This window comes from Oncorhynchus tshawytscha, linkage group LG12 (assembly GCF_018296145.1).
Source record: "Oncorhynchus tshawytscha isolate Ot180627B linkage group LG12, Otsh_v2.0, whole genome shotgun sequence".
NCBI lineage: Eukaryota > Metazoa > Chordata > Actinopteri > Salmoniformes > Salmonidae > Oncorhynchus > Oncorhynchus tshawytscha.
The window spans coordinates 62,790,877-62,805,433 of NC_056440.1; the positions used below are offsets into that span (position 1 = coordinate 62,790,877).

At 43.4% G+C, this 14,557-nt stretch overlaps 1 protein-coding gene across 1 annotated transcript in view; it reads right to left on the reverse strand.

Annotated features, from left to right (window-relative positions):
• Positions 1-6,625: 6,625 nt before the first annotated feature.
• The window catches only part of LOC112264187 (immunoglobulin superfamily DCC subclass member 3-like), a 113,283-nt gene continuing 105,351 nt past the window's right edge, over positions 6,626-14,557 (reverse strand). The window contains exon 14 of the mRNA XM_024440751.2: positions 6,626-14,532. Within this exon, the coding sequence (XP_024296519.2) occupies positions 14,353-14,532 (180 nt within the window). The 3' untranslated portion in view covers positions 6,626-14,352. The remainder of the gene's footprint in view (positions 14,533-14,557) is intronic.

Here is a 14,557-nt window from a genome sequence, read left to right on the forward strand (position 1 = left end):
AAGGTTAATCCAGGCCCTGAGGCGCCTAGCTCCACTCCTATTCCCCAGGCGCTCTTTTTTGATGACTTCTGTAACTGTAATAGCCTTGGTTTCATGCATGTTAACATTAGAAGCCTCCTCCCTAAGTTTGTTTCATTCGCTGCTTTAGCACACTCTGCCAACCCGGATGTTCTAGCTGTGTCTGAATCCTGGTTTAGGAAGACCACCAAAAATTCTGAAATCTTTATCCCTAACCACAACATTTTCAGACAAGATAGAACGGCCAAAGGGGGCAGTGTTGCAATCTACTGCAGAGATAGCCTGCAGAGTTCTGTCCTACTATCCAGGTCTGTACCCAAACAATTTGAACTTCTACTTTTAAAAATTCCACCTCTCTAAAAACAAGTCTCTCACCGTTGCCGCCTGCTATAGACCACCCTCTGCCCCCAGCTGTGCTCTGATGAACTGATTGCTCCCCATCTATCTTCAGAGTTCGTGCTGCTAGGCGACCTAAACTGGAACATGCTTAACACCCCAGCCATCCTACAATCTAAGCTTGATGCCCTCAATCTCAATGAAATTATCAATGAACCTACCAGGTACCACCCCAAATCCGTAAACACGGGCACCCTCATAGATATCATCCTAACCAACTTGCCCTCTAAATACACCTCTGCTGTTTTCAACCAAGATCTCAGCGATCACTGCCTCAATCCCTGCATCCGTAATGGGTCAGCGGTCAAACGACCTCCACTCATCACTATCAAACACTCCCTGAAACACTTCAGCGAGCAGGCCTTTCTAATCGACCTGGCCGGGGTATCCTGGAAGGACATTGACCTCATCCCGTCTGTAGAGGGTGCCTGGTTATTTTTGTTAAATGCCTTCCTCACCATCTTAAATAAGCATGCCCCATTCAAGAATTTTAGAAGCAGGAACAGATATAGCCCTTGGTTCTCTCCAGACCTGACTGCCCTTAACCAACACAAAATCATCCTATGGCGTTCTGCATTAGCATCGAACAGCCCCCGTGATATGCAACTTTTCAGGGAAGCTAGAAACCAATATACACAGGCAATTAGAAAAGCCAAGGTTATATTTTTCAAGCAGAAATTTGCTTCCTGCAGCACAAACTCAAAAAAGTTCTGGAACACTGTAAAGTCCATGGAGAATAAGAACACCTAACACCTAAGAACAGGATAGGAAACACTGTCACCACCGATAAATCCACTATAATTGAGAATTTCAACATGCATTTTTTTATGGCTGGCCATGCTTTCCACCTGGCTACCCCTACCCCGGTCAACAGCACTGCACCCCCCACAGCAACTCGCCCAAGCCTTCCCCATTTCTCCTTCTCCCAAATCCAGTCAGCTGATGTTCTGAAAGAGCTGCAAAATCTGGACCCCTACAAATCAGCTGGGCTAGACAATCTGGACCCTTTCTTTCTAAAATTATCTGCCGAAATTGATGCAACCCCTATTACTAGCCTGTTCAACCTCTCTTTCGTGTCGTCTGAGATTCCCAAAGATGGGAAAGCAGCTGCGGTCATCCCCCTCTTCAAAGGGGGGACACACTCTTGACCCAAACTGCTACAGACCTATATCTATCCTACCCTGCCTTTCTAAGGTCTTCGAAAGTCAAGTCAACAAACAGATTACCGACCATTTTGAATCCCACCATACCTTCTCCGCTATGCAAACTGGTTTCATAGCTGGTCATGAGTGCACCTCAGCCACGCTCAAGGTCCTAAACAATATCTTAACCACCATCGATAAGAAATAATACTGTGCAGCCGTATTCATTGATCTCGCCAAGGATTTCAACTCTGTCAATCACCACATCGGCAGACTTGATAGCCTTGGTTTCTCAAATTATTTTATATTTTTTATTTAACTAGGCAAGTCAGATAAGAACAAATTCTTATTTTTAATGTCAGCCTCGGAACAGTGGGTCAACTGCCTTTTCAGGGGCAGAATTACAGATTTGTACCTTGTCAGCTCGGGGATTTGAACTTGCAACCTTTCGGTTACTAGTCCAACACTCTACCCACTAGGCTACCCTGCCGCCCCGAATGCCTTGCCTGGTTCACCAACTACTTCTCTGATAGAGTTCAGTGTGTCAAATCGGAGGGCCTGTTGTCCGGGCCTCTGGCAGTCTCTATGGGGGTGCCTTAGGGTTCAATTATTGGACCGATTCTCTTCTCTGTATACATCAATGATGTCACTCTTGCTGCTGGTGAGTCTCTGATCCACCTCTACGCAGACGACACCATTCTGTATACTTCTGGCCCTTCTTTGGACACTGTGTTAACAACCCTCCAGATGAGCTTCAATGCCATACAACTCTCCTTCCGTGGCCTCCAATTGCTCATAAATTCAAGTAAAACTAAATGCATGCTCTTCAACCAATCGCTGCCTGCACCTGCCCGCCCGTCCAACATCACTACTCTGGACGGTTCTGACTTAGAATATGTGGACAACTACAAATACCTAGGTGTTTCTAGAATTGTTAAATCTAAAAAGTTAAATCTAGAATTGGCTTCCTATTTCGCAACAAAGCATCCTTCACTCATGCTGCCAAACACACCCTTGTAAAACTGACCATCCTACCGATCCTCGACTTCGGCGATGTCATTTACAAAATAGCCTCCAGTACCCTACTCAATAAATTAGATGCAGTCTATCACAGTGCCATCTGTTTTGTCACCAAAGCCCCATATACTACCCACCACTGCGACCTGTACGCTCTCGTTGGCTGGCCCTTGCTTCATACTCGTCGCCAAACCCACTGGCTACAGGTCATCTACAAGATCCTGCTAGGTAAAGTTCCCCCTTATCTCAGCTCGCTGGTCACCATAGCAGCACCCACCTGTATCAAGCGCTCCAGCAGGTATATCTCTCTGGTCACCCCCAAAACCAATTCTTCCTTTGGCCGCCTCTCCTTCCAGTTCTCTGCTGCCAATGACTGGAACGAACTACAAAAATCTCTGAAACTGGAAACACTTATCTCCCTCACTAGCTTTAAGCACCAGCTGTCAGAGCAGCTCACAGATTACTGCACCTGTACATAGCCCATCTATAATTTAGCCCAAACAACTACTTCTCCCCCAACTGTATTTATTTATTTATTTTGCTTCTTTGCACCCCATTATTTATATCTCCACTTTGCACATTCTTCCACTGCAAATCTACCTTTCCAGTGTTTTACTTGCTATATTGTATTTACTTCACCACCATGGCCTTTTTTGCCTTTACCTCCCTTATCTCACCTCATTTGCTCACATTGTATATAGAATTATTTTTCTACTGTATTATTGACTGTATGTTTGTTTTACTCCATAAGTAACTTTGTGTTGTTGTATGTGTCGAACTGTTTTGCTTTATCATGGCCAGGTCGCAATTGTAAATGACAACTTGTTCTCAACTTGCCTACCTGGTTAAATAAAGTTGCTTTTTTTTATTTTTATTAATTTTAAAAAATGTACGCAAGCACACACAGTAATGACACAGCTCAGAGGGTTGTCCCACACCACAAATGTGTCCACAGGGCAGCACTGCAGGGAGATATGGAGACAGGAGGAGTGTGTGTGTGTTTGTGTGTATATCTGTGTGTGTGTATATGTATGTGTATGTGTGTGCATATGTATGTGTGTGAGTATATGTGTGTGTATATCTGCGTGTAAATGTGTGTGTGTATATGTGTGTGTATATATATATATATATATATGTGTGTGTGTATGTCAATGTTATTCATAGTGCTGTTATTGATCTCATGCATCAGGGAGTGAGGCAGAGTCAGGGTGCCTCAGATTACAGGGGAATTCACATGCATTTCATACTGTACTATGCCCAGGGGGGCCCACTGAGCCAGCCAAACAGGACTGTTAATATCCTTACTGGGACAGCGTGGCAGCGTGAGTCTACACTGTGGGACTTCGGGAACATATATGTACATACAAACAAATAGCAGACCACTTTAGACTAATATAGAGTAGCGATGGGGAACAAAATCGATTTAGTTACATACTGGATCTTATTTCTGATGATATATCGTATCGTTTTGACAATATCGCAGTATTATTTTTGGAGTAGTTGGCTGTACCTGCACCAACAACTCCATAGCTTTTTCTCCATCACCTTTTCATATAGGGAGCACTTTTATTTCTATGACTGATCAAAAAGTAATTTTCTCATGGATACCTTCAGCAGACATGTCAGAAACCTTCTGTCCAAAAATGATGCAGAAAAATGTATCCATGCGTTTGTTACTTCTAGGTTAGACTACTGCAATGCTCTACTTTCCGGCTACCCGGATAAAGCACTAAATAAACTTCAGTTAGTGCTAAATACGGCTGCTAGAATCCTGACTGGATCCAATACATTTGATCATATTACTCCAGTGCTAGCCTCTCTAAACTGGCTTCCTGTCAAGGCAAGGGCTGATTTCAAGGTTTTACTGCTAACCTACAAAGCATAACATGGGTTTGCTCCTACCTATCTCTCTGATTTGGTCCTGCCGTACATACCTACACGTAAGCTACGGTCACAAGACGCAGGCCTCCTAATTGTCCCTAGAATTTCTAAGCAAACAGCTGGAGGCAGGGCTTTCTCCTATAGAGCTCCATTTTTATGGAATGGTCTGCCTACCCATGTGAGAGACACAAACTCGGTCTCAACCTTTAAGTCTTTACTGAAGACTCATCTCTTCAATGGGTCATATGATTGAGTGTAGTCTGGCCCAGGAGTGTGAAGGTGAACGGAAAGGCTCTGGAGCAACGAACCGCCCTTGCTGTCTCTGCCTGGCCGGTTCCTCTCTTTCCACTGTGATTCTCTGCCTCTAACCCTATTACAGGGGCTGAGTCACTGGCTTACTGGTGCTCTTTCATGCCGTCCCTAGGAGGGGTGCGTCACTTGAGTGGGTTGAGTCACTCATGTAATCTTCCTGTCTGGGTTGGCGCCTCCCCTTGGGTTGTGCCGTGGCGGAGATCTTTGTGGGCTATACTCGGCCTTGTCTCAGGATGGTAAGTTGGTGGTTGAAGATATCCCTCTAGTGGTGTGGGGGCTGTGCTTTGGCAAAGTGGGTGGGGTTAAATCGTTTCTGTTTGGCCCTGTCCGGGGGTATTATCGGATGGGGCCACAGTGTCTCCTGACCCCTCCTGTCTCAGCCTCCAGTATTTATACTGCAGTAGTTTATGTGTCGGGGGGCTAGGGTCAGTTTGTTATATCTGGAGTACTTCTCCTGTCTTATCCGGTGTCCTGTGTGAATTTAAGTGTGCTCTCTCTAATTCTCTCTTTCTTTCTCTCTCTCGGAGGACCTGAGCCCTAGGACCTTGCCTCAGGACTACCTGGCATGATGACTCCTTGCTATCCCCAGTCCACCTGGCCATGCTGCTGCTCCAGTTTAAACTGTTCTGCCTGCGGCTATGGAATCCTGACCTGTTCACCGGACGTGCTACCTATCCCAGATCCATTATTTGACCATGCTGGTCATTTATGAACATTTGAACATCTTGGTCATGTTCTGTTATAATCTCCACCCGGCACAGCCAGAAGAGGACTGGCCACCCCTCATAGCCTGGTTCCTCTCTAGGTTTCTTCCTAGGTTTTGGCCTTTCTAGGGAGTTTTTCCTAGCCAATATGCTTCAACACCTGCATTGCTTGCTGTTTGGGGTTTCAGGCTGGGTTTCTGTACAGCACTTTGAGATATCAGCTGATGTACGAAGGGCTATATAAATACATTTGATTTGATATGATGAGCAATATGTGTGGAACATCGAATCTCAACAAAATCACAGTATCGAATCACTACATATTGAATCGTGAGAATCGCAACACATAGCGTATATCGGCACCTAAGTATCTTGATAATATCATATTGTGAGGTCACCGGCTATTCCGAGCCCGAGTACACACAGTTTCTACCACGTGAAGATGTACATTTTTACTGCCCTATGTTTTATCAAAGTAAAACACTACACACACTTTTTACTGGTCATCCATGGCTTAACCAGATAAAATATGGATAGCTCCTTGGTACTGAAAAGTAAGGGATTCTAAAAGTTTAGGATTACGGTAACAATATGTTCCGATTTAGAATTTAGAGTTAGGATTAAAGAGTGGAGTGTAAAAGAAGGTGTTGAATTAGATAGAGATGTTTTGGTGCTGGTTTTCTCCCCAGGAAATACATTTAAGCAAGTGAACTGGATGATGAAACTAGTACTGAAACAGGCTTTAGAATATAATTCACAGCCCAAATAAGCAGAGAGAGTTTGATTTAGATTCCTAGTCTTTCTTAAAGCCTGACATTCTTGGATTGGCAGGGATTAGAAATCCACATACAGTAATGAGTGTACCCATGAGTGTATTATAAATCAATGCCATGACTGGGGTTCACCATGGTAGAATGTGAGGCATTGTAGGATGCAGCTTCGATGTACTGTAAGGCTACTGTAGGGTTAACCTTGTGTTTCTGCTATGCCTTATTTAACCGGATGTGTCATGAGCGTGGATGTGCTTTTGATGAAGGCCGTCATTTCTTAATTATAATACGTGAGACAAATGTGAAGATAATTGTGTCGCCAAAACAACCACGCGCCAGGCGCACGCACACATCCACACGCAGAGTAAGAAACACTTCACACCTGTCCGTTTAATTACTAGAGTTTATTACCGTCGTTGTTGTCGTCTCTTGCCTTTAATCAGTGTGGCACAATGACTTCTAAAACAATACAAACCACTAAAAAAAGATCTAGTCTGTCTTTATACACATATACACATACATACAGTATTATACATATGTATACACATGTGAATCACGGCCAACCATCACGACCAACTACAGATACTGTATCACAGAGAACACACATTTGTGGACACATAAAAAATGATCCCCGACGGGAAAAACTTGATATTGACCTGAATTTGATTGTGGGACACAAGGGCAGGCAGAGGCACTAACCTCAGCAGACATATAGACAGACAGATGTGACTGAACAGCTCCCCACAGACAATATGCAGCTGATTATACTATACTGTACAGGTTTGTGCTCTCTTAGTTCCTTCTCCATAGCCTGGCTATTCTCATCACACCATCTCTGTCCCTATATCAAACCCAACATAAGCACTAAATACCGAGGCGCCTTTCCCCACATTAAAAGTACAGTGAGGCTATAGAGACTGGCTGGGCACTGTATTTGACATTTGGTTTAGGTTAGCACCTTTGCGGCTATATAATAACCCAATGGCATGGTAGTAGCAGTAGCAACAATGACTTTGACAGTCGTATGTATAGTAACTGCATTGGAAAGCCTTTTCCCCTTGCCCTGTGCGATGTGCCTGGTGGCTTCTGTGCCTGGTGGAGAGAATGCCACGGGTTTGTGAGGAGGGATACAGTCATTATTGCCAACCAAACTGGGTAAGAGGAGATCAAATATGACAGAAATACCACCTGTGTAAGCTCAGCTGTAGCTACAATAAGTAGGCACAAGTTTTCCTGTAGATACAAGCAGCTCTCGTATCCCTGCTGATGGCGTAGCAACGCAGGTCTGTACTGTAGATTAAAGCTGTGCAAACTTCATGTGTATTTCCATAAACGCACGCTTCTCTAAAGCACAGCTTTAACACGAAAACATGTTAATAAACATTTGTATGAAAAGGTTCATGCTTTATTGTCTCCACTGTTGAATGACCATGAACTCGATTTGACGGTTTGACGGTGAAATCAATTACATCTCTTAGTGGTGGAAAAGGGATCAAACAAGACCATGTGAGTTATAAGAACAGGTACGACGATGATCAACAAGATGATATACAACAATGTTTTTCTGAGTAGAAACAGTCGCAGCAAATACAGACTATCAAATATGTAGACCAACGGTGTGGAGTAGAAACATCAGTAGCACCATGTTGAGATGACAATATTTGCCCTGTTCCAATGGCTAAATGTCACAGTGTCACCATCACAAATCCAATAATGATAAACTAACACTTTAGCAATCTGCTGAAACAGCACATTTGCGAATAGCTGAGAAAGATATGGTTTTAAAAAAAACTATTTTTCTCTGTGGCCCATGCTGAAATACATTGGATTTAGCGTGTTTCTCGACAGAGGTGCAAATATACTACTGATCTCAAACATGCTTTAAGTTACAATTCCATTAATTCACCACTAAATTACAAGAATTCAAATGATTAGAAAGTCTTCAAATCCATTTACAATCCATTTACAATCAAAAGTATAGTCATTTGTTGCCACAGTGATCAATACGACACATATCAACAGATCAATACATCTGAACTGTGTGGTGTTACAGCATGACAAAAAGGCCAATCCCTCAACAGGCCTTGTTCGTTGGTTACACCCACTGTGGCTTCAAACATGTCAACAATGAGATATCACTGTAATCGTTTTCGCTAAGCTCCTACAATATGTAGCTCGCTTTCTCCTGTTTCTACAATATGAGCAAAACATGTGGAATACATGGACAGACTTGGAGTTGTATCTCATGTAACTACAACATCACACCATATTTCATAGATGTGTTGCAACAAATCTTACTAAGATACTAACTCATGCCCAAACCAGTTTGGGGGGAGGCTTTGTTTTAAGATATCAGGCCAGTATGGCATACCGTGAGTACCTACTCCTACAGTAACATCATCTAAAACTCAAACAATCACTTCTACAAGATTGTGCAAGTGTCTATATTAGTCTTGGTAGATACTTGACTATTTCCTTTGTGGCCACTGGTCAGCAACTGCCAGTTAAGAGAATTCCTAACTTATTAGGAGTCCACATTAGCATGAATAGGATCTGCAAAAATAGAAAGAAAAAACAACAGGAAAAAAACATGGCCAGCAGTAGATTCAGAGCTTCCCCTCGCCTTCCAAGGCTGGGTTAGAGAACAGAGAAAACAGTTGAACATTTAATCCCTTTCATGAAGAGGCTTAAAAAGCTGAAATGGTAACATTATTGTCACACAGAAAAAATGTTTGTTTTACAGATTCCCAGTTTGACGTGTTTACTCTCCAGTTCTCAATAGCCTTGTGGGGCCAGAGATAAACCAGCTAATGTCTCTCCCCTGATTCTCTCTGGGGAGAGCTGGGGCACTGGGGTAATTCTGACAAACACTCCTTTCTTTACAAAGTTGTGTGTGTGTCGCTGGTGTTTGTGTGTGTGTGTGTGTGTGTGTGTGTAGGGAGAGGTGGCATTACAGAGGGGCAAGGAAGAGAGACAAAAGGAGACAAAACCGTACTAAGAAGAGCGGTTGTGAACTTCATTCATGAATCCCTATATACGTGGCTCACTGAGGCTACACATCTTCATGCATGGAGGATTACCATTATCTGCTCAGTATGTGTGACAGTGGAGAGATTATCTCCTTGATTATTTGCCTAGTCGAAAAACAAAAAAGGCAGTCCCTCCCCCTAAACTGGTTGAATAGGGCACAGTCAGAGCACTGTGAGTGGAAGATTGTACTAAATAACATGAACTCTCATAGTGGAGCGCCCAGTCCGTGTTCCGCTGTGACGAATACAACATAAGGATTAGATAGACGTTCCCTGAGCACTGTCAGCCCACTCTCTCTTTGTCCAGAGAAACACACTCAACGGACAGGAATCTCACGAGACGACGAAGCAGGGCTGAGAATAGATAGTGGGAGAATCTCATCTCACCAGCCAATGGAGTGGTAATAAATCAGAATAGACTAGAGCAGCTTCAGCAGTTGATCACAGAGGGCAGCTCTTAACATTGATCTATAGGAGTGTAAAGCACTGGGAGAATCATGATCATATCAATCATGTAAACATGATGCCTCAATTTACAGCTCGGCATTCTGGGTGAAGGGTAAATAAGTTGTGCTCTGTGTGGCACTAAAACCTGTCAAATCAGGGATGAGATGTGGGCAATTTCCAGCATTGGAAATGAACTGTAAATTACTAAGAAAAAGTACCTCTGGTTTCTCTGGAGAGACCCCTCCTCACAAGCATCTTTTACGCTTTTAAAGACGCACATGAGAGAACATTACATCAACAGTTCATAAATACACGTGTAACATTTCTGAGGCATTTCTTTCTGCTAGTTTGACAACTATCGTTATGATTTACTAAGACTTGCAATGTAAATCTACCATCATGTACAATAACAATACAAGAAATGAAGACCCGCGAGACAATTTAAGAAACGCACGGTGAAGAAACAAACAAACACAACATACAGAATTACTGCAGGTGAGTTCTGGTTCCACGTTTTCGGCAACAATGCAAAGCATTAACAACAACGACTTCTACTGCATCGTACAATAAAAACCCTCTGCCGGAGGAGCACACACTGACACACAGTCTCTGGAATGTAATGTGCATTACAACTGTACAATAGATAGTCCAACAGAAACACAGTTCTACAGCCCGGCTTTAACACAGGCGTCCCAATTATTTAAGCAGTCCGTTTCAGGCTAGTGTCGTTACCATGTCAAATCTAGAATGGACCAAGCGCTGCACACACTTCCTCTAATCAGCCAACTACAAAGGGATGAGAGCACTGGCTGCTCTAAACTATCTAACTCAAACATATTGGAGCAACAAATTACTACAATTCAATCGATGACTGCAGCCTAGGAAGGTAGGAATATGTGTGTGCCTTTACAGGAGATGTTTTATATCAAGGGTACAGTATTTCATATCTAATAGAGTTACTCCATGTATTAACACAATTTGAGTCTGATAACTGCAGAAACCCCTTGCAATACATCAGGGGTGAGAACTGGTGACTGTTCATTATCTGTATTTACAAACACCTGCTGCTGCACATCATCTGTGAGGAGGGTTCTGGGAGTAAAAGAGTAGTAGCCGTACTACAGTTTATACTGAGTAGCTGTACTACAGTTTATACTGAGTAGCTGTACTACAGTTTATACTGAGTAGCTGTACTACAGTCTGCAGTGAGTAGCTGTACTAGTTTATACTGAGTAGCTGTACTACAGTTTATACTGAGTAGCTGTACTACAGTTTATACTGAGTAGCTGTACTACAGTCTGCAGTGAGTAGCTGTACTACAGTTTATACTGAGTAGCTGTACTACAGTTTATACTGAGTAGCCATACTACAGTTTATACTGAGTAGCTGTACTACAGTTTATACTGAGTAGCTGTACTACAGTTTATACTGAGTAGCTGTACTACAGTTTATACTGAGTAGCTGTACTACAGTTTATACTGAGTAGCTGTACTACAGTTTATACTGAGTAGCCGTATTACAGTTGCAGTGAGTAGCCGTACTACAGTCTGCAGTGAGTAGCTGTACTACAGTCTGCAGTGAGTAGCTGCACTACAGTCTGCAGTGAGTAGCTGTACTACAGGCTGCAGTGAGTAGCTGTACTACAGTCTGCAGTGAGTAGCTGTACTACAGTTTGCAGTGAGTAGCCGTACTACAGTCTGCAGTGAGTAGCTGTACTACAGTCTGCAGTGAGTAGCTGTACTACAGGCTGCAGTGAGTAGCTGTACTACAGTCTGCAGTGAGTAGCTGTACTACAGGCTGCAGTGAGTAGCCATACTACAGTCTGCAGTGAGTAGCTGTACTACAGTCTGCAGTGAGTAGCTGTACTACAGTTTGCAGTGAGTAGCCGTACTACAGTCTGCAGTGAGTAGCTGTACTACAGGCTGCAGTGAGTAGCCGTACTACAGTCTGCAGTGAGTAGCTGTACTACAGTCTGCAGTGAGTAGCCGTACTACAGTCTGTAGTGAGTAGCTGTACTACAGTTTACAGTGAGTAGCCGTACTACAGTCTGCAGTGAGTAGCTGCACTACAGTCTGCAGTGAGTAGCTGTACTACAGGCTGCAGTGAGTAGCTGTACTACAGTTTATACTGAGTAGCTGTACTACAGTTTGCAGTGAGTGTTTGATGTCCTCGTTTATTAGTCTATAACAGACACATGTTCAAAGACATTCAAGGCTGAGTGAAAAAAACATACGTAAAAGCTTCTAATACAACAAAAATGTAATAAAAACAATTGTGATACATTCACATCCACAAAAGCTAAGCATAAAGTTTTTCTGTCACACAACTGCACTACCACAAGGCCCTGAAGACATCCTCCCTTCCCAAGGAGTGTGTGTGTCATTACGTGTGTGTGGTCTATATTTATGTACATATAGAAGTTTCGGTCAGAGTGTGAGAGGGAGCAACCTGAGAGCAGGACGGTCGTGTCGGGGTTGAGGTAGGTTACCAGAGTAATACTGCTATAGGCCATTACGTGAGAGTTCAAATGTGATCTATCTCTACAGTAGAGAGAGCCAGGGAGAAGACAGGGGGTCCGTCGGACAGCGGCACTAACCCAGGCTACCGTAAGAGTACTGGCCTGGCTCAGGTTGGCTCTGCCTCAGGGAAGCTCCAGCTCCAGAGAGCATGGTTCTGGAGGAACAGGTGGAGCAGTGGTGGTGGTACTCCCAGATCTGACCCTGGATCAGATCCAAGTCTAATAACATCAAGTTGACTGTGTGTTTGCTCAGGAAGATGACAGCATGAGCACACTGAACTCAGACCTGTGAGTTAATACCTGTGGTCCACCTGTTAAACCATCTCCCTCTGGATTTGCATGCAGCAGTGTGATAAAGGTTTTCCTGAAGCACTTTCATTTGCCAGTGTGGAAGAGGGATGGAGTGAGGGATGGAGTGAGGGATGGAGTGAGGGATGGAGTGAGGGATCTGGGATGGACAGGCTCGAGAAGTCTTGGCTATTACGACAGAAGACAATTGATTTGAATTGATGAACTATAACAAGAGGAGTGCACTGTGCCACAGCTCGGAGTGAGTGACAGACAGAGCCCAGAAAATCAGATTAGAACAACACTATTGCCAATTGAAAAGCCAATTACCTGGGATCATATCAGATACATTAATATTTCTGGTTGTCAATGCCTACAATGACATTTTGATACATTTGTGCTTATTTATCTAAATACATCACATATACCACACACACACACACACACACACACACACACACACACACACACACACACACACACACACACACACACACACACACACACACACACACACACACACACACACACACACACACACACACACACACACACCAATTCCATCCTGCAATCATTCATAAATACACATATGATGTATGTCTCAATCAAGTGTAAATGTAACTAAAACCTCACCTGCCCAATGGAATATCTGCAGCAGTTCTCACATAGCAGTAAAACTGTCCTGAAATGATTAGTGGCAGTGCAGTGCATCGCTAACAGTCTTTTCAATCAACAGAAGCAACTAAGATTCAAATAAAACAAAGAGAAAATATCTCACGCAAACACGATGGAAAACTATGAAAAATGTCTTTTACAAGTAGAATGCTTACAACAATATCGTCTGTCAACTTGCATGAGGTACTGACATATCCACAAACAGCAATTCATCAACGGAGGGAAGCCAGGAGCTCTCACAACAGAAGTACATGTTTCATTATGAAAGAAAGAACAACTACAACATTGTTATCTTGAGGTAGAACGTGGACTTCAGCGTTTTGAAGTGCTTTCCGTTGGATTTTTTTTCTTCTTTTTCCCCCTCGCTTCGACAAGCAGGAGAGCGGCGGTTCTTGACATCTGAGGTAGCGTGGCACCTGTTCTCGTGTTTTACGAACCGATCGCTCTACATGTAAAAGTAACTGAACGCAGGGGGAAAAGACGGATCCAAAAAGGTTTCCCACGTCACATTCATTCCGGCTGAGGTAGGTTTTTGTTGAATCCTAAGGTTCACAGAGCCAAGTTAAGAACCTGTATGAAGGCCGAGAACTAATAAAAAACCATTGATATCACTGAAAAGAAAAGTCCTGAGACAGAGAATGTATGAATTCACTGGAAGAAGGCCTTAAGTCTTTGTTGGATGCGTTTGTGGAATCCTTGCTAGGCTGAGAGGAGGCAGCAGTCTTTGACATTGAAAGTAATAGTAGAAATAAGACCAATAACTTAGAACCATTTTGTGAGATAGAGGAGGAATAAAAACATATTCGACTCTGAGATAAAATGATGAGTGTATAACAAAGACATTCTGGATATCTATTCTGTGTGCTGCCGGCAAACCAGAAAATGAAGGAAGTAAAAAAACAAAACAAGAACACTTAATTCACCTGCCAAAGCTAAAACCTAGCTGTCCATCACAAAAGCGCACCAAAAACCAAGGCCGGGGACAAGTCCAAGACCCTATAACTTTTCCAGAGGCGACTTATTTAACTTACCAATAATACAATTCTTTGCACAAAGAAAAACTAATAGGAAAAGAAATACTTCGGTCGACCTGAGTGTGATACGAGTCTGAGGTGACACTGTGACCGTGTCACAGACTTGACGTTCATGCTTCTATCAGGTCTGGTTCTGCTGGGTGACCCCGGCCACAGCCCTGTCACTGGCCGCCCGGCCCTCTGCTGGAGGCCTCTGGAACTGCGTCTCTCTGTCCCGCTCCACCACAAGGCTGAAGTCATCCAACGGCAAAGTGGACAACTGGGTCTCGTTCAGCGCACAGGACACCAGGGACCTATCCAACTGGAAACACACACACAGTAATGTA